The sequence below is a fragment of the Labrus mixtus genome, chromosome 13, assembly GCF_963584025.1.
Source record: "Labrus mixtus chromosome 13, fLabMix1.1, whole genome shotgun sequence".
Taxonomy (NCBI): domain Eukaryota; kingdom Metazoa; phylum Chordata; class Actinopteri; order Labriformes; family Labridae; genus Labrus; species Labrus mixtus.
In genome coordinates, this window is record NC_083624.1 from 15,295,126 (window position 1) to 15,313,567 (window position 18,442).

The following is an 18,442-nucleotide window of genomic DNA, read 5'->3' on the forward strand; positions in this document are numbered from 1 at the left end:
TCCCATCCCTGAGAGCTTAATGCTCGTATAACCACGAAGACTCACAGCGAGAGGTCGACGACCCCAACTTGCTGAAACAACATCGGTGAAGGTGCAGGAAGGGGCCCGCCAAAAGGCGCTCTGGCTGCTCTATAGAGGCTGCAGAGTCCAGACCCTCTCGTTTTTTTTGATCGTTAACTTGCGTTGTAACATGACGTCTAATGTCGTGCCTCAATGTTTGTACAGCATCGCTCCAGGTCAAAATGACTTCTAACGTAAAATGTGGCATTGCAGTAGAGCCGTTATTAGCTGTGAAGTGTTCAATAGATGCATCGTTTAGATGTTTCAAGCACTTTAATGATAGTTCAAGTTTACACAGAAATATATACTTTCCCTCTTTACTAACTTTCCATCCATTGCACAGGAGATTAAGTTCCATACACATGTCCTCGTACTCTTAAATTATTCACTAATGCTATATTTAGCACCAAAGAAATTGGCACTCTGCTTATGAAATCCAATATCTGTATGACAGTGAGGGCAGCGTAAGACAACGCTGTGCGGTGACAGATAATTGGACGCCTTTGCCCCCTGGTGGATTATGTTCAGCAGGTTTTGTTGGTGTTGTAATTAGTTGCTCATTCATCCTCCCATTGATGGTCTTAGCCCTCGGAGTCATTCCTGGTCTTAAGTTTCGTCCTTTTGTCCGTGTATTGTGAAGGACAGACACTGGGGAGGCCTGGAATTTCAATTCATCCCCTGCTCAGACATCCAAAGATTTCACAGGTCGCAGACATGAGGAAATTTTATTATTTATACCGACCATTGCAAAATCTGCAATGTTTTTTTTTTTTTTAGAAAAGGTTTTTACATTTTCCTATAGGAGGATTCATTTACAGCATTTAGGGCAAAATCAAGAAAGTGAAAATGTACTCTGAAATAGCCAAAGAATAATCAGATTTACCGGATTCCTAAAAATTCTATCTTTTTGTGTTTTTCGAAATGAATCTGAATTTTACTCATCTCACTCTTCTTGAGAAACTTCTGGACTTAGTGTAATTTGATTTCCTTCAGTTTCCTCAGTTTGCAGAGTCACTACACCAAAGTCATTAAAACCATGTTGTAACCACGGCCATGTGGGATACATTAGTTTTATTAATTACTTTTCTATTGCTACATTTTCTGCCACCACCCAAATATGACTGTAGAGAACAGAACACCACTTGCCATGCCAAAAAGTTGACATTTGTTTTTCATGATGTGGGTTAGCGGGCCCTTTAGATTACTGGAGACCCCTGCTGAGAATATGGTCCTCTAGCAGGGCTTGAACAGCAGGTGACCTGTGTGTGAACTGGGTGAAGGGGAAGTTTTGGAACCCGTATAAAACGTGTTTAACTGCAGATTCTTTCTATTTGGCACACAAAACAGAAGAATCTTGGATGATTTACCAATAACTATAACTCATATGAGATGTTCTCACACTAGTTTTATAATAAGATTTTATTATCGTGCATTTTTCGACATTTGACGATCCTTTTCAGTGACATGTGCCCAGATTAGATTCTCTGTCAAACTACAACAAAATCTAATTTTTAATCCCACTTAGAATCTTGTTTTGCCCTTAATTTTTTTAAATAAACACATATTCAAATGAGTTCTAATCTGTTGTGTTTTGATTCTTTTTTTATGTTAGAGGGCATGCATGTCATTGTTCTTCTGTGTCTTCTCTGCCCAGTGAAAACGTTTCAGCTCTTCTTACTGTAATTACCCCGTTCCGACTACAAATGCCACTTTGAACACAGGAAATCTTGCCATGTTGTCATTATGATGCTTTCAGCCTCTACTCTGTGCGGGCAGCAGCAGACTTAAAGGGGATGTTGAAAAGACTGACTCTGACAAAGCTCTGGGGATGTTGATCGTTTGATTGATGCAGATTTCCTATGCTAAAAAAAACTGTCTCTCCAAACGTACCATTGTACTTCCATAATTAAGTGCAATTTAGTCTTTTCCTTGTCAAGTTATCCCCTAAAAAAAGCAGACAGTTTCCTCGTTTACATGTGACAGGGTATATGCTCTTGACCACCCAAGTCTTTTTTTCCCCCCACTTTCCAACAAATCTCCCACTTTTCAAATGTTTATGAAAATTCCCCAGATCTGGATAATCCCTTCCCCTGTCACATAGAAATACCTTCAGGTGAATATATCGTCATCTTTGGGATAATTACACCCTGTTTGGAGGCTCGTGGAGACACATTCATGTGAAGACAATCTCTTCCTTCTTTGGGTTTTCCAATTTAGCTTCTTGTCTCGCTAAAGGACAGACAAACTGTCCACAGGAGATGCAAAGTTAAATGGTTTATCACTGCTAAATCAACCATTTTTACAGCCTGAATGGGGAGATTCACATGAAGTTTCAGTCATCACATATGTGTCTGTTGGTGTTCATTCTGTTTTTTATCCCCACACATTTGTTTATTTGGTAGGATCTCCATTAGCTGTACCCTATAGCTCAGCTTTTATTCCTGGGATCCACAAAAAAACATGAACAGGAATATAAGAATGTACATTGAAAACATAATTAAGCACTATAGACCACACAAACCCTGACATTTAGAAGAGGGCATTAAATATATAGTTTACTGGAATCAATACAATGCATTAGGTTCCATTAGAGGGCAGAGCTATGTTACAGGCTAATCATTACCTACAGCACTTCAGAGTTTATTACTCTCTGGGTTTATTATCCAAGACTTTACTTTAAACATTGTTTTTTTTCTGTGTAAAGACTAACCACAGATAACTTTGATCACTGAGTTTGACCGACCACAGTAACAGTAAATGAGCAGTCGACTTCTCGTGTCTCCTGAAACATCTTGTGTTGGTAACTTTCTTGCAAAACGTTGTTTGAATTCACCTCGGAAAATAAGTTAATTTTCCAATAAAAGTTGTGAATCTTTCTGACAGTTTTAAAGTAGTAAAAGTGAATGTCATGGTACAGAGGGTTCACTTCATGCTCAGAGGGTCATCTTATCTAATTTACCCTGCGATCACTCCACAACAAGCCCCTCAAGATGTTGTCTCTAAACCTGAGATAAAAATAAGCCTTAGATCTTCCAGTCTTGAATAGAGTTATTCATGAATATTTTTTTGATGACAATTTGACTTTTTTTTGTTTTGTTTGTTCCTTAAAGGGATAGATGTTCCCAAAAAGTAAAGTCAGATACTAACTAAGGCAGTCACAAGTCTTTGCTCATGTTTTCCAAAAAAGCAGCTGCTTTCCATATGACTGCAAAGCAAATGGTGCAAAATGATTTTCTTTCTCTGTGATTATAAAGACAACCATGTTGTATTATTTACATTATCGCCTGTTGATGAAGGCTGTAGTTCATTAATAGATACCAGTTTTTTTTTAAAGTTTTTCTTCTCTTTGACCTTTTTTATAACATTTTGACCCCCCTTCTCTAGTTGTTAGACCAAACAAACTTCATCTTGCAGACAGGGGTCATTTGGATCATCACTGACCCCGGGCAGTGACAGAGAGCCACAGGATGAAGTTGTCAAGCTCATGTTAAGACATCTATATATCCTAACATAAGCATCTGGAACTTTTACAAGGACTAGGCCATGCAGTACACAAATGACCAGAGTTCATTTCTATCAACAACTGAGGGTACATGCACGACATACCTGCCTTTGTTTTAAACCCTGGTTGTGTTGGAGAAACACTTGCATAAACCTCCTGTTCCTAAGCTCCTGTTAGCAGACGTCGAGGGTCTCTGTCAACTGATCACATAGGCAGAATGAGAAACTAGTCCGAACAAGAAAGTGAGGCCTGAGTTACTGTGTAACCACAGAGCGTGGAAGAAAAGGGGTCTAAACTGGTTTGAACAATAGATGACACCATGTAGAGCAAGGACAATGTATACAGGGACATTTGGTTGGTGGTGCATCTTAACTAGAGGAAGGCTATAAGTTGACAAAGTTGCATGATGATCAATCAGCCTGGAATAGATTTATCTTGACTGAAATGTGAAGACAAATTGATCAAACTTTCTGTGGCTTCAGAAGATTGTATTTCTAGAGTTAACAGTGTACTTGAATTGTGGTGTTTTGAATAATTCTACCTACGTCCTTTTAAATCAAACAATTATTGTCATGAGATAGAATATGCATGTTAGATTACATTTATTTTTACACATTGAAACAACAACTTTGCTTGATAATCTGTTGCATTGCGCATAGTGGGAAGAGACTTATTGAATCCATTAGAGCTCCTCATATTTAAAATCTGCAGAAAAAAATAGGATTTGTTTTATTGAAAACTAAATCAACAAATGGAATGGACACAACTTTTTCTACTGTTGTGAATTCACTTTGCAGTCTTTCAAAGATCTAGATCTGTAGTTGTCCTATTATCATGTTTAAACAAAGCAAACAAGTCAAGAGGAACAAATTGCCCCTCTCTTTAAAACACTGAAGGCATCAGTATTGTACACTGAAAGGAAAGGCTGCTTTACGGTAATTCTAAGGTATAAGTCAGCAGGAGAGATCGCTTTTCAGTGCTGTGACAAAAGGAGAAGGAGGGGGAAGGAGGAGTCAGGAGAGGAAATATTGCCAAGACAGCCAATACTGAGCACACCTCCTCCTGCTATCCCCCTTTACTCTTTTGAATGGGGCACTCCTCTTCACTTTTCCTCTCTGCCTGGTGGAGTGTGTGTGGAGACAGAGCTGGGCAGAGTGTGTGTGAGGGGGCTGTATGGACATGTCATCTCTGGGAGCCTAATCAAGCTGGTGGACGTGGTTAAGACTTTGTAACTAAGATGAGGACCAATTTTGGAGTTTTGTTTTTGTTGGCCCTTTGGCCTGTCCAGTCTGGTGCTTGGTTCTGGGCATGGACCGGTACTACCCCAGTGCCCCCAACAGTGGAACAGGAGGGGTCTGGCAGTCCAGCAGGTAGTGGAGAACCACCATCAGAGAATATTGAAAGAGTTGGAGCAGAGATCATTGATGAGGGACATGAGGTTGCAAAGGTTGTGCATACTTGGGATGAGACCACTGAGGCTTCTCGACTGACCTCTCTAAAACCTACAACACAACAGGAACATGATCGTGCATCAGAAATAGGAACAGCAAGGATTTCATCTCGAATTCGTGAATCGGGTAATGGCAAATCTTCACTAAGGGGTATGGGTTCTGGAGGATCTGGTCAATTAAGTTTTACAGAAAATGTTTCAGGACTTGGATCTGGGCTTGAGTCTGGATTTGCCCCAGACATTGGACCACACCTTTGGTCTGGCTCAAAATTGGAGTCTCAATCTGGATTTCCAACAGAAGCAGACCCTAGCGGGGGATCAGGCTTTGAATCCCAGGGGTTTTCAGGGGAAAGTCAACAAGGAACAGTAAGGCCAACTGAATTAAGGGGGTTAGATGCTGAAGCCTTCACAGTGCCTGATTCAAATGATCAAGAATTAAAATTTCAAAATAATGCTGAAATTATTCTTAATGGGGTGCTTGTGTCAGAAGCAGACAATAGCGGAGGATCTGGTTTTGAATCCGGGTTGTTTTCAGGGGAAAGCCAACAAGGAACATTAATGCCAACTGATTTTAGTGGGTTAGATGCTGAAGGCTTTACGGTGCCTGATTCAAAGGATCAAGAATTAAAAATTCAAAATAGTGCTGTGATTCTTCTTAACAGCACACTTGTGTCAGAAGCTGACACTAGCGGGGCATCTGGCTTTGAATCCGGGTTGTTTTCAGGGGAAAGCCAACAAGGAACATTAATGCCCACTGATTTTGGTGGGTTAGATAGTGAAGTTTTAACAGCGTCCGAATTAAATGATCTAATTCAAAATAGTACTATTGTTGTTCTTAACAGGACAGCTGATGATGCTGGTAGTCCAAAATCAGAGCCAAATCTTGATTATTCCATTGAACCCCACAATAAAAGTAAAGGTAGTCTACAATCAAACAGTACCTCTAGTTGGAACTCTAATTTCCCTTCTTCAGAAGATTCACAAACTCCAAATTACGGTACCAATTCTGTCAGCACTACCCAGATGGCTAAGACCAACCAATTATTGGAAGTTTCTCAGCGTCCACCTGTCCAAACTCAAGTGCCAAGTCGAGAATTTGAAACTAGCCAGACAGTAGTAACCAACCCAACTGGTCATATATTTTATACATCTGAAAAATCAAGTGACCAAGGACCTAGCCAGGCAACCTTTATTAGCCCGACAGCTGAAAGCCACCCAGAAGACGCTAAATCAGCTCTAGCTGTAGAATCCCCCACATGCTTGTTGCTAGATACTGCTCTTCCTTTCTGCTCTTCCATGGTAGGAGAAAGATTTATTATGCCCAATTATCTCAACCAGAGTAGTGTGGAGGAAGTTCAGGTTCTCCTAGAGGAATGGGCATGGCTGTTGAGGTCAAGTTGCCACCATAGTTTGGAGTGGTTTTTCTGCCTTCTCTTGGTACCAAAGTGTGGTTCCTCAGTCCCAGTACCGGTTTTGCCCTGCCGGAGTTTCTGCGAAGTCTTGCGGGATAGTTGCTGGACACTCCTGGATGAGGGACGCCTCCCTGTGGAGTGCCACACTTTACCAGACGAGGAGGATGATGGGTATCAGTGCTTGTCAGTTAGTAACCAGAAAGGTAATCACTGGTTCAAATGAATCCAAGATCTGGGATACACTTTGAACCAGTTTTCAATGTCCCTACTCCCAAGTCTGTCTGGTGTCTCCACCCACTACCAAATACCCACCCAAAGAAAACTGACATTCATCCCTGTCAGCCCTGAAAGAAGAAATTAACAAGGTCTTTGTTCCCATGCACAGAAATGTTTTATTTTTTTAAATTTTTTTATTAAACAAGCATGTGTCAAGATTGTATATCCTGTTGTTCTAACAAGCATGGTACCAAACTCTCCTCAAGGTGTTGCATGTTTGTGTTACCCTTGTCCTTGCGTTGGCATGTGACTTAAGCTTTGAAGGTCATCAACACACACACACACACACACACACATACACACACACACACACAGCCACAGAACAGTCCATTTATGGTTCATTAACAAACCAACTGATGTGTATTTCCTCCCAAGGTAATTCATTCCAGTAGTAATATTTTCCTTACATGCTGTTTTCTTCATTCTGAAAAATTCTATCCTACAGTGCAATCGTAGCATTGACAGACATAGAATCCATTATGTTGAAAAGTTTCAAATTTCAAGCATAACCTGCCACACAAAAAGAGAACTGAAAGAAACTCCATCTTCCAGTTAAACTTCTGAGTTACCTGTTTCAAATTATAGAATCATCAGAAAACACAACCAGGTTTAATTCTACTTATCGGAAGAAAACAATTTTTTTTTAAAGGATTTTGCTGAGTTGGATTTATTCTATTAGCCTTCCTAAATCTGATAAAAGTCAGAGGCATTTTATGCATGAAGTAGTGTAGATAATTTGGCATGTAGCATTGCATGTCTCTTCTGACAGTGAGTGGCTTGCAGTCAGCTTGATGTGCATTTGCTGTCCAGTAATAGACAGATAAAGTTGTCATGCATGGGAAGCAGTTATGTTTGCATCAATGGTTTTAAATGTCAGTTTGTACCAGTGTAAAAATATTTCTGACAGCTGTGAAGTTGCTGTTTGCATGTTCTGAATGTATGGAATAATGTACCATAAGAGTCTGTAGATTCATTAATTGAAGGATTTCAACTCTTTGAACGTTGTGTAAAAACTGCACATAGATTCAATGAATATAGCATGGCAAATACCAGGAAGGTTCATTTATCTGACTGGAACTTCCCTTGGGATAAATGATGTTCTATCTTATCTCATCATTTCTTATCTTATTTTATGAGCTGTTTGAAGTATCTCTCTTAAGCAGAAATGTTAGAGCCAGAAGATTTATTTCAGTGAATAAATCACAGTAAATGATAAGATGTATGCTCATTTATATTAATATTTATTCACAATATAATCACAAAATAAACTGAACCAGTTAACCAAGCACACTGTGCACCCCTTGTGATAAAAGAAAAAAACAACTATAATTTTAAATCTTTTGATGCGCTCCACTCACACAGTAGATCACTGTGAGTTCATAGCCGTGTCTTTTTACAGTGCCGCTATCTTTTTGACAGCTGGCTTCATTGACAGATGTGAGTGGACACGATGTCGCTGGCTGCAGGACAAAGTGAAGCACCAGAGGAGCCAGAACAGATCAGTATTTGTTTTAATTGTTCCAACTTTTAATGTGTTGGTGTGCAAAGGGGGATGTGTGGTTTTCTACATCTGGTGGGTAACGGTTAAGGACGGTTTATAGGTTGCCTTCACTCTAAAGTGTATTGTTAGCTTTTCTGAATAGCTTCACGCTCCCGTTGTTTGAAACAAGTGATAGGTAAGGTGTAAAGAACTGCTTTAAACTGCTTCATATTTGTGCTTAGACAGCTCAAAAAGGATCCAGAGACATGCAGTGACTTCTAGACTCTAGATCAGTCTTGACAGTACAAACAGACCAAAGGCGTATGATCTTGTTGCCATTTTTTTAACCTGAAGGACAACTTTTATTGATTCTCCAGAGGCTGGTTCACCACACAGATGTGCGTGTTGGGTATCATCTGTTACACGAGCCTCAAGGTATCACTTGAGTGCCTTCAGTCACTCTAAATCATTCTTGGATAGACAGAAAGCCACTGCAGTGGAGACCATCTGGAGTAACTCAGTCAAATACACAGATCTAAAGTCTATATGCACAACGCATGTTGAAGTGATGGTTGAGATGAAATCTGGAGGCTTAATCAACTTGGTGTAGAAAGCTACTTTGCTATTGAGTTACCACTGCCCCTGTGAGGTCTCTTTGCGCTGAAATCCAGGAGATGACTGATAAACTTTGGAGTCAGTGAGACATTGCCTATGAGCATTCGAACCCCACATGGTTTCTCTTAACAGTGCCTTTCTCAGAGTCTCGCTGAAGGAACTCATACTGTAATGTCAAATAACATGACTTATAAATGAATGAGGTCACACATAAAAGCTGATGATAATGTGATGCAAAGCTCTATAATGTTTTCCCTTTTAACTTTAAATCCCATTTCATTGGCTTAATGACTTTATCCTGGGCTGTTTTCTACTCATCAGAGCCCTAACCGTGGGGAATTTCAGACATTTTTCACCGTCTGCAGCTGTGTTTGCTTGCTGTGTAAGTGAAGGGCGCTCATATTCTCCTTTTGTTTTGGGCTTTATTACCATCCCACTCCTACATCATTTAACTATGACATGTCACAGAGGAATGTCTCATGATATACTCACTCGTCTTTTAGTTGAAATTTCATTTAAGGTCCACTGGCATGGGTGGAAACACACTGAGATATGTTTCTGTAGCCAGTAGGGGTGTGTGTGTGTGTGAGGGAGCTCACTGTGGGAAGATTGCAGAGATATCAGTGTGTGCATGGAAACTTTGTCAGATGTGATCCTTTTACTACAGGGGGCCAAAGACAGGATTGTTAGCACACAATAGACCTTTTAATGATGTTTTTCCATGGTTACCAGGCTCCTGCTTGAAAGATGAGCAGTCATTCATATCAGGGTGCGGAGGTCAACTGCAATTTATTTGAGTTAGTTCTTCATGGTAAAACTATATCCTGTATGTCACCTATCTGTCACTATAGGCTATTTATTTGTGATCACGCTATAAATCCGGTCCCCAGCCACCTCTGCGGTGGTCTCAAAGCATGAAAGGATGTTATCCTGTGAACATAAACAATGCCTCTCTGGCGGTATCCGACTTTCTGTGTATATTTAGTCTGTGTTTTGTGGCTTGTTTCGCCCTTTTGGTGGTCTGGTACTGATTTGTACCGACATGGTTCTGTTGAGGAGAGATTGGTGTTGTGTGTCATGACAGGGAAAGCCCAAAGTTCTTCAGCGGGCAGCTTGCCAGGGAATCGTTCAGAGTTGGGTCTCATGAGGGATCCAATTATGGGCACAGTAGGTCCAGCTTCTTTGCTGCCAGGAACTTGATTGCCCCCCCTGGTTAGTGATGAACTACTGCAAAACAAGAAGTGCTGAGAAAGTGTTACAACACACAGCAGTGGGGCACAGGGATGTTTTATATTGGATAATAGCCCATTTGTGACACTCGTTATTTAACAGTCTGAAGGAAAGAATTGTGAAGTATTTCTAAACCTATTTTAAAGCATTTAACCAGTGTCTGCAAATATCTCATGTCCTACTATTTTCTACCGTAGTTACCAAAAGACACGGCTTTTAAAGCTGAAAAATATGGCAGGGGTTTTGTTTGCACACTGCATGTCGCCCCCCAAACTGTGTTTCTTACAGGTAGAGAACTTGAACTGTATCATATTACTCCTTCTCCAAAGAAGAAAGGGCACAGCTTGCGGTAGGCCCATCTTCCTCTGTGCGGTTTGTGAATTACAGTCTTCAGGGGCGAGCCAACATGAAGTCTCCTTCCTGGCTTATGATGTGGTTTTTGGTTTGATATCTCTTTTTTTTTTTTTTTTTTTTTTCTTCCCTCGAGCATTCTGCTTCGTAAGGTTAAGGGTTCTGCAATATTTGCCAAGAGGCTCACATAATATTGTTGCCAAAACAACAAGAGCAATTTATGCATACTGTAGGGTTTATACTCAAAACATCCTGTGTTCATTTTTTATCCAGTTCAGTGAAACATTAGAGCACACACCTAGTCAGAGAACTCTATCGGCTATAAAGCAAGAAGAGAATATTTACACACGTATTTGCCACTGTAGATTTTACGTTATTTGTGTTGTTTGTAGGTTATAGAAAAGGATTTTCTCTGTCTCCAAGCAAAAGATACAGTTTAATAAAGCCCTGCTGTGTGCAAAAAACAACAAATTTCCCCAACAAATTGGTTAAATTTTGCACATCAATATATTTGTTCATTTTTTCCAGTTAAAATTGATTCCACCAAGTACCTTGCAATAAATCGTAAATCAATTTTCTCATCTCTAGAGGAAAACCCTGACCCTCCACATCAACCACTGACAGTTTGTGTTTTCTTTTTTGCAGAGTGAGGAGAGAGATTATTAGCCATGTCAGCAGGGCTCCAGGGATGTTTTAAATGGTGATGGAGCGTGGTGAGAGAAACCACAAAGTTTTCTATGAGCGTCCAGATGGTCAAATGTTTTCCCATGGATATTACAGAATCCTGTACAAACCCCAAAGTTGTATATATAGTCTCAAACTGTTTATACATTCTCACCCTGTATATACAGCTTTATCAACAGGGCATCACAAACTGCGGTATCGTGTCCTGGAATGGTTGGGAATTTATAAAAGTCTCATTCATGGTCGGTAAGCCACCTTCTTGACAAGACAAACTAGCACCATAAAATCAGCGCCCCTCCATTCATCCACAGTCCTTTTCTAAGCTAGATTGGCCTTGAAGCTGTCATTGGTTAACAAAAGCTATTTGGGAAAAAAACCTGAATTGAAATTGCACTTAAAATGCTAATGGTGAACCTTTTGTATACCTCACCATTTTTGATCTCTGAGCAGGAGTGACTGGCTGCCCCTTTGCTTACAATGCAGACACACTGAGCGGGCTTTCAGCAAAAGCATTCCTTTGCAAGTGGACAGCAGGTCAACCCTTTTGATCTGGTAATAGAATTATCTTTTCTTACAGTTCCAAGTATTTTTTTCCCATTAAGTGGCATGTGGCAGAGTTACATCTGTGACTTAATTCGATTTGAAGTAAATAGAGAATTTGTTACATTCTGCTTGGTGGTGGTATGGTTCACATGGTTGTATCTTCTCTTTGGTCAATTCTGAACGCATTCCCAAAGAGTGCACATCTGGTCGGTGTGAGGGATGACTAATAGGTGAGATTTTTCTCTAATGAGGGGTTTGGGGAGCTTGGGACGTGAGGGCGCATGTGAAGATGTCTGCTGTTCATTTGGCAAATGAAAAAGAAAAATCAGTTTGAAATGCAGGAGAGAGAGAGACGGATAGGCATGCTGCACGCTGAGAGACAACCAGGCTTTGTCTCAGAGATGTGCCACACATTCCAACCTATTACGGACTATGAAGCTTAATCTGCAGGGAAATCAAATATTATTTATGACCAAGCTGCTGATCACACTGAACAAATTTCATGTTTAATGCAAATTAATAGAGAAAATGAATTGCAGGCAGAAGAGACATTATGTCATTGCAAACGTTTCCTTTCAAAGTAAAGTTTTCCTCTTTACATGTCAGTGCAGAAATTGTTGCAATACCTGCTCAGTTATGGTATCGACTTAAAAGTTATCTCTCATGTCAGCGTCGGCACCCGTCGCAGGAGGATTACTAATTAAAACGGCGTGCTTTCCCACATGATAGATTTCATCACTGAATTACAACAACGTTTTGCCTTTTTCAACCCTACCCTTGCAGAGATTGTGCACATGAGAGGGAGCCAGGTTCAGACATGTGAGCACAGGCCCGCTGAAGAGACCCTTGAGGTTTCTCATTCTGACTTTATCAGAGTAAACATCTGGTCGGCCCGGTGCAAATGACAGTTTGTTGTTTACTGCCGTTCATGCAGCAGTCGAACACCAACAGTCCACCTAAGGTCATTTCATTGGTAGAAAATAACTAATTTTAAAATTCATTCAGGATTATCGAGGTTTTATCAACTGACATGTCAAAGCAACTTTGTCGTCGGTAGAGATTTGATCTGGCCTAAAGCTAGCTAATACAGGCGTTTTAAGGTATTTGTTTCTATTGAACATGCAAGTAATGCTGCAATGATGAATCAATAAATATGATGATAGATCGACAAACTTATATTTTGATGCTGAATGAATTCTCTGGTTGATTTTTCAGTTTTTTATATCTGTTGGTTTGACATAATAACTCATTTTTAAATTGTTATTTTTGGCTCTAGGAAATTGTGGCATTTGAAATTGTGTTGACTAAATGATTCTTCAGTTAATTGTTAAAAGTAATGTGCAGATTAGTTGATCATATAACGAGTCAACAATGGCGTTTGCAGCTCTTATTTGAAATAGCTTATCCAGTTTTTGTTGGTATTTTTGCAACATCTTTATATTTGTCCATCCACATGGAATTGAGTACAATGCATTCATTGGTGAATCTTTGGTTGTACATGTCAGTCTGATTGTTTCAGAATGGGACTGCATAATCAACGCCGGAAAGTCTTTTTATTGCTGTCCTGTTACTGCTTGACTCGGTCCTCTGTTAGCTCGGATTCAAATGAAAGCATCTTCAGTTCTCGGACAGCATGCAGAAACAATCAGACTCGTGTTTGTGGTCATACAGCAGAAAGCAGGACCTTGAGTTCAGCCGAACACCTCGTGTGTTTAAGCTCTACACAAAGCCAAGTGTCAACCCCACTGAGCTCCAGCACTCAGGGCCGCGGGGAGGCTTTGAACCAAGCAATAGAGCTCGCACATTAGCCACCAGGTGGTAAAGCAAAGCATTTCTTCAAAGCAGCAGACACTACGTCAAGCGTTCTCCCAAAACAGTGATTTTTCTTTTAACACGAGGAAACATGACTTTTTGATCAAAAAGGCTTTTGTCTCAAGTTCAGAACTAATGAAACAATTTTCCACCCAGTATGTGGAAGAATACACATCGCCCTTTGTGTTCTCTGTATTTCCTAAACAACTCTGATTATTATGCAGTGACCTCGGCAGAGTCACCCAGGGTGATGGGAGGGTGAGCAGAGATATGCAGGAGGCCCAGCTGTTGGTCCCTGCGTGCCCTCGAGCAGTGACATTTAACAGCTGTCACAAAATTCAGAAGAGTTTTTTTTTGCATTTCTTTAGACTCTTCAGGAATTTAATCCAACATATATTATTATTCACAATATTGATCAGACAGTGGTTTAATCAGTGCTCCAAATGATCGAAAATACTTTCAGTTTTGAAATATGATTTTTCTGTTTGAATTTTTTGATCTGCTGTTTTTTTTTTGCAGAGAACACATCTGTTGGCTGCAGCTCTGCATGACTTTCTCTGGTTTTTAGATCTTCAGGCACATTTTGTGTCCGACCCTTAAATCTTACTGCACTGACCTGTGAATGTGCATTTATTTGAACTTAGATACTTTATGAGCCAAATGAATCAACTGTGAGGTCATATCTAAATGTTCCGTTTCTGGACTCTACCTGTGTGCTCATTAGTTAGGAGATAGAAGTTTGCCGTTAGCTGTGTTTGTCTTTCGATTTCAGCCCTTGCCATATCTGCTGAAGTGATCCTTTTTTGTCTCATCCAAGCCTATGCTTTGCCTTCTTTGGGCATGTTAACCCTCTTTTTGTTTATGTCTAGAAGTCATAGAATAGTTTGCTCGGTGGTCCCCTGTGCAGAGTCCCTCTTCAAGAGCTGCTAGAAGATGCGAGGGCTGTTCACTAAATGACTCCAAAATACTTTTCTACAAGCTACAGCAGATGATCTTCTATCCATCCATCAGGCACATTCACTTGAAGCCACGTCCCTGCAGCCTAATAGATCCTGGTCTAACATGAAGCCCTGTTATGCAGCCCTCCCCTCTAATCATCACTCGATTCCTTGCAAACTTTACACTCACATCTTCTTTTCTCTCCCCCTCTAGAGGAGAATGGAGTCTCTCTGCTACAGCTGATTGGAGACCCTCCTCCAAATGAGATCACCCAGGTCTACGGCCCGGACAACAGTCCAGGGTATGTTTTTGGTCCTGACGCCAACACGGGCCAGCTGGCCCGCGCCCACCTGCCGAGTCCTTTCTACAGAGACTTCGCCCTCATCTTCCACCTGAAACCCACCTCTGACAGGGGCGGCGTCATCTTCTCTGTCACAGATTCCTCACAGCAGATCATGTACGTGGGGGTTAAACTGTCAGCAGTGCAGGGAGGCAACCAAAACGTCATCCTTTACTACACAGAACCCGACTCACAGCAGTCCTACGAGGCGGCCAGGTTCCGCGTTCCCTCCATGAGGGATACCTGGACTCGTTTTGCCATTGCTGTAAGAGACGACAAGGTGATGTTCTACCTCAACTGTGACACAGACCCTCAGGTGATGCGCATTGAGAGGTCGCCGGATGAGATGGAGCTGGCGGCTGGAGCTGGAGTCTTTGTTGGACAAGCTGGAGGAGCTGATCCTGACAAATTTCTGGTGGGTAGACGGGCTTTGTTTAGGCCGAACAATAATCAGGCTCCTGAAATCAGAAGGTTAAGTTATTTGAGAGCCACATGACATGTTCATGTAGAGATAGACCTTACCTACTTAAAAGCGTTCACAGAGAAGGGTAGACATAAGAAATTGACTCTTGAGCACTGAGTAAGTCAGATATAATCTTATGTTGAAGTCAGAAGACAGCACATCTTGGAATACCAAATCAACTTTAATCAGAACTGTGCAGAGACAAGCCTCCTGCCGAGTGAAGCTACATGTTTTCATTTTCTAAATCCAGTCATGTGTAACATCTTGGCTGAATAACCCTCCTATGATTGAATTGCCCAAATTGGCTTACTCTAAACCACAACATAAATGTCTAAACCAGCTCTCCATCTTCCTGAAAGTGGTCTGCAAATAATTGGAAGACCTCACAGTTGGGATATAATTAACTTCAGTCATTTGACTGCTGTAAATCCCAGCAGATGACCGCAACAACTGGTGACCTCAGCAGTTAAAGGGTTATAGCGGTTCACCCAGGGCTACCTGCATGAGAAAACATGCAACTGCAGGCCTGCAAATCAGACAACAGTTAAAGTTCAGAGCTGTAATAATCTGTGTCAACCTGGACAGTTTAAGTGTAGAGTGAAAAAAGGTCAATTTAAAAAGCATACTAAGCACTTGATTGCTTAACAATATAATTCACTCATAGTTCTGCTTTACTTTGCTGTTTCCACTTTTCAATATTACCCAGTATGGCAAAGACATGCTGCCTTATGGACACAAAGACCTTCCTGTTCTGTTAATACGACTGAATGAGGCCGAAAGGAATCAGCAGATTTACTCACCTTTTAGTGGATCCAAGAAAAATGTCCCATGTTAAAAGAGTATATAAATAACACAAACTGTATCTCAAAGAAGAAATGTTTACACTGCTAGGCTAAATATATCCAAATTTTAAGGACTACTTGTCCGCCCCTCAGCTCTTGAAACAAGATTTGAGTGTTTTTCCCAGCTGGATCTCTTGTTTGAATCTTTTTTATTACCATGTTTGAAGACAGCTGTTTATTTTGAACCTCTTTGTTACTCCACTGTCACACAAAACCATCCATGGCATTTCCTAATGGTCGGATATTTTGTCAGAAAGTTGTTTGATAAACTGCATTTTTGGAATAAGACGGTAACCATTTTTCAGGACTTTGTTTGATGTTTGCTTTTTGTGGGCGTGGCCCTGAGCGAGAGAGGTCTTGTGAACTTAATTCCCAAATTAAATTAAGACTTGGAAAGCTTTTTTTGGCATCTTTTTATTTATATTTGATCTTTTATCTTTTTCAAATTGGACGTTCCATCCTTACAAGGGGTTGTTCAGTGAATGTCCTTTTTTAGTATGAATCATGCTTAAGGGACAGTTTAGCCTTTCTTGTTCAGGATCTAAGATTTATCGAGAAGATCTGAAGCAATATGTTAGAAAATAGCCCATAACACATCGACTAAACATCCTACATGTTACAAAAAAAACCCTGTACATCCATTAAAAGCCTTTGTAGAGTCAGGGTTTGAATGTCAAAGATCTTTTCTATTTATCTTCAAAGCTCTCTTAAAAAAGTCCATTTGACTTTTTTTCTCAGGACATAAATGTGTCCTGAAGAGTCGACTTCAAATAACTCCAGAGCAGAAAACGCGCCCCCTCATACGGAGCTAATGGCCCTTTGATAGACACTCAGATAGCATTCAAGCTATCAGTGTGAGAATCCTGTGTGGGAAACATGTATCAGATCGTACATGTGGGACAAAGATGGTGGTACTTCACAGACACAGGCGAGAGCTGCAGACATCAATAGCCTCTCTCATTTTGTGGAAAGAGGGAATTTCCCCCTAAAATATAGCTGGCAGAGAGTTCAGAGATGAGCAAACATATTTGGATGTTGAAAGTAAGACGTCTTGTGTGTGAGAAGTGCTGTTCTGACTTTATTATATGTATCATCACAACATGAAACGTCCATGTGGTTTTTTTGACACAGGGGGTGATCGGTGAGCTGAGGGTGGTGGGAGACCCCCGCGCTGCTGAGAGACACTGTGAGGAGGATGAAGATGACTCGGATATGGGGGTGAGTGGCACTCGTTACAAATCACATTCTAAAGATAACTGTCTGGAAACACTAGAAACATTGAGTCTCTGCAGGATAAGTGAGGGATGATGTACAGTATGAAGTTTGGACCCCATCAGGGTGATTAAGGTTTCCTTTGCTATATCAACCCACTCACTATACATTCTATTTCAAATTACACAGCTATATACATAAAAAAAAAAAATTGACTCCAAATACAGATTTTGAAATTATTTTATGATTTTAAAATGATGTATTTCTTCTACTAAGAAAAATAGTCCCCAGGATTCTATAGTTTGATCTCCGTCCTCTTTTTGAACTTTTTTAAAGTTCTAGGATGTGTTGGATCTCTTCCCCTTTTTTTAATCGTTCTGCACTGCAGGAACTCAAACTATTAGAGTTCCTAGAACAGTTTAGAGAAACCTTTTTAGCTCCTGCTACAGAGTAGGTGCTCTCTAAGTACAAGAGGGACTGTGAGTGCGTCCATGTAACTTGATTGGTTAAACACAAGAGCCAATCCAGAACCAGGGATCACCATTTTTAATGTTATTAATTTAACAGTCAGCAAAAGTTCTTACAATGATTCAAAATGGAAAAAAACTAACAGACAAATTTTGTGTTGCCTTAGTGAAGTTTCTCTAGCAACTGTTACTGAGGTAATACTACTTTTAGGTACAGCCATCACCATGGCGATGCGAATGCAGGAAGAGAAAAAAGTCCCCATGGTGTGTAGTTCTCAGGGAACTCCCTAGTGGATAGTTCCTCTTCAAAAAGTCCCCAGATCTGTTTAGTCCTCTGTGTGCATGAAGCGTAATTAACTGTGAAACATTGTGAAACAGGAAAACATGAATCATCTGATTTAGGTTTTATCGAATTTCATCTGCTAAAAGTTTTGATGGCGTATCTGCCTTAGTTATCACTGTGAACTGCTAGTGCTGGTAGAAAAACAGAAAGCTTGATCAACAAGAGAGCACAAAAAGTAATGAACCTAGTAGTGAAAATATTAAGAGTCAGGAGACTAACTGATCTATAAATTCTAAAAACAGCCAAATATTGTGCTGATGTAGGGGAGTGCAGTCCTAAAACACAACTAATCAACTCCCCTTGACTGGTATCATTTATTTTCTATCACTTATAATCAGTGGTAAATCTGTAGCAGATAAGAGTCTGACACCAGCCTGTCCACCACTGACCGTGACCACCCACACATAAACACAGGTGCCTC

The 18,442-nt window shown here is 40.5% G+C and overlaps 1 protein-coding gene across 4 annotated transcripts in view; it reads left to right on the forward strand.

The window, feature by feature from the left end:
* Positions 1–18,442, forward strand: part of col18a1a (collagen type XVIII alpha 1 chain a) — a 78,047-nt gene that overhangs the window by 34,469 nt on the left and 25,136 nt on the right. For 2 of the 4 annotated variants that reach the window (XM_061053847.1, XM_061053848.1), the window contains exons 1-3: positions 6,021–6,627; positions 14,568–15,109; positions 17,131–17,217. In XM_061053847.1, coding sequence (XP_060909830.1) covers positions 6,036–6,627; positions 14,568–15,109; positions 17,131–17,217 — 1,221 coding nt within the window. In that variant the 5' untranslated portion in view covers positions 6,021–6,035. Of the gene's footprint in view, positions 1–4,666; positions 5,140–6,020; positions 6,628–14,567; positions 15,110–17,130; positions 17,218–18,442 lie in introns of those variants that run through there. The other 2 variants (XM_061053849.1, XM_061053850.1) reach the window with 2 other exon arrangements.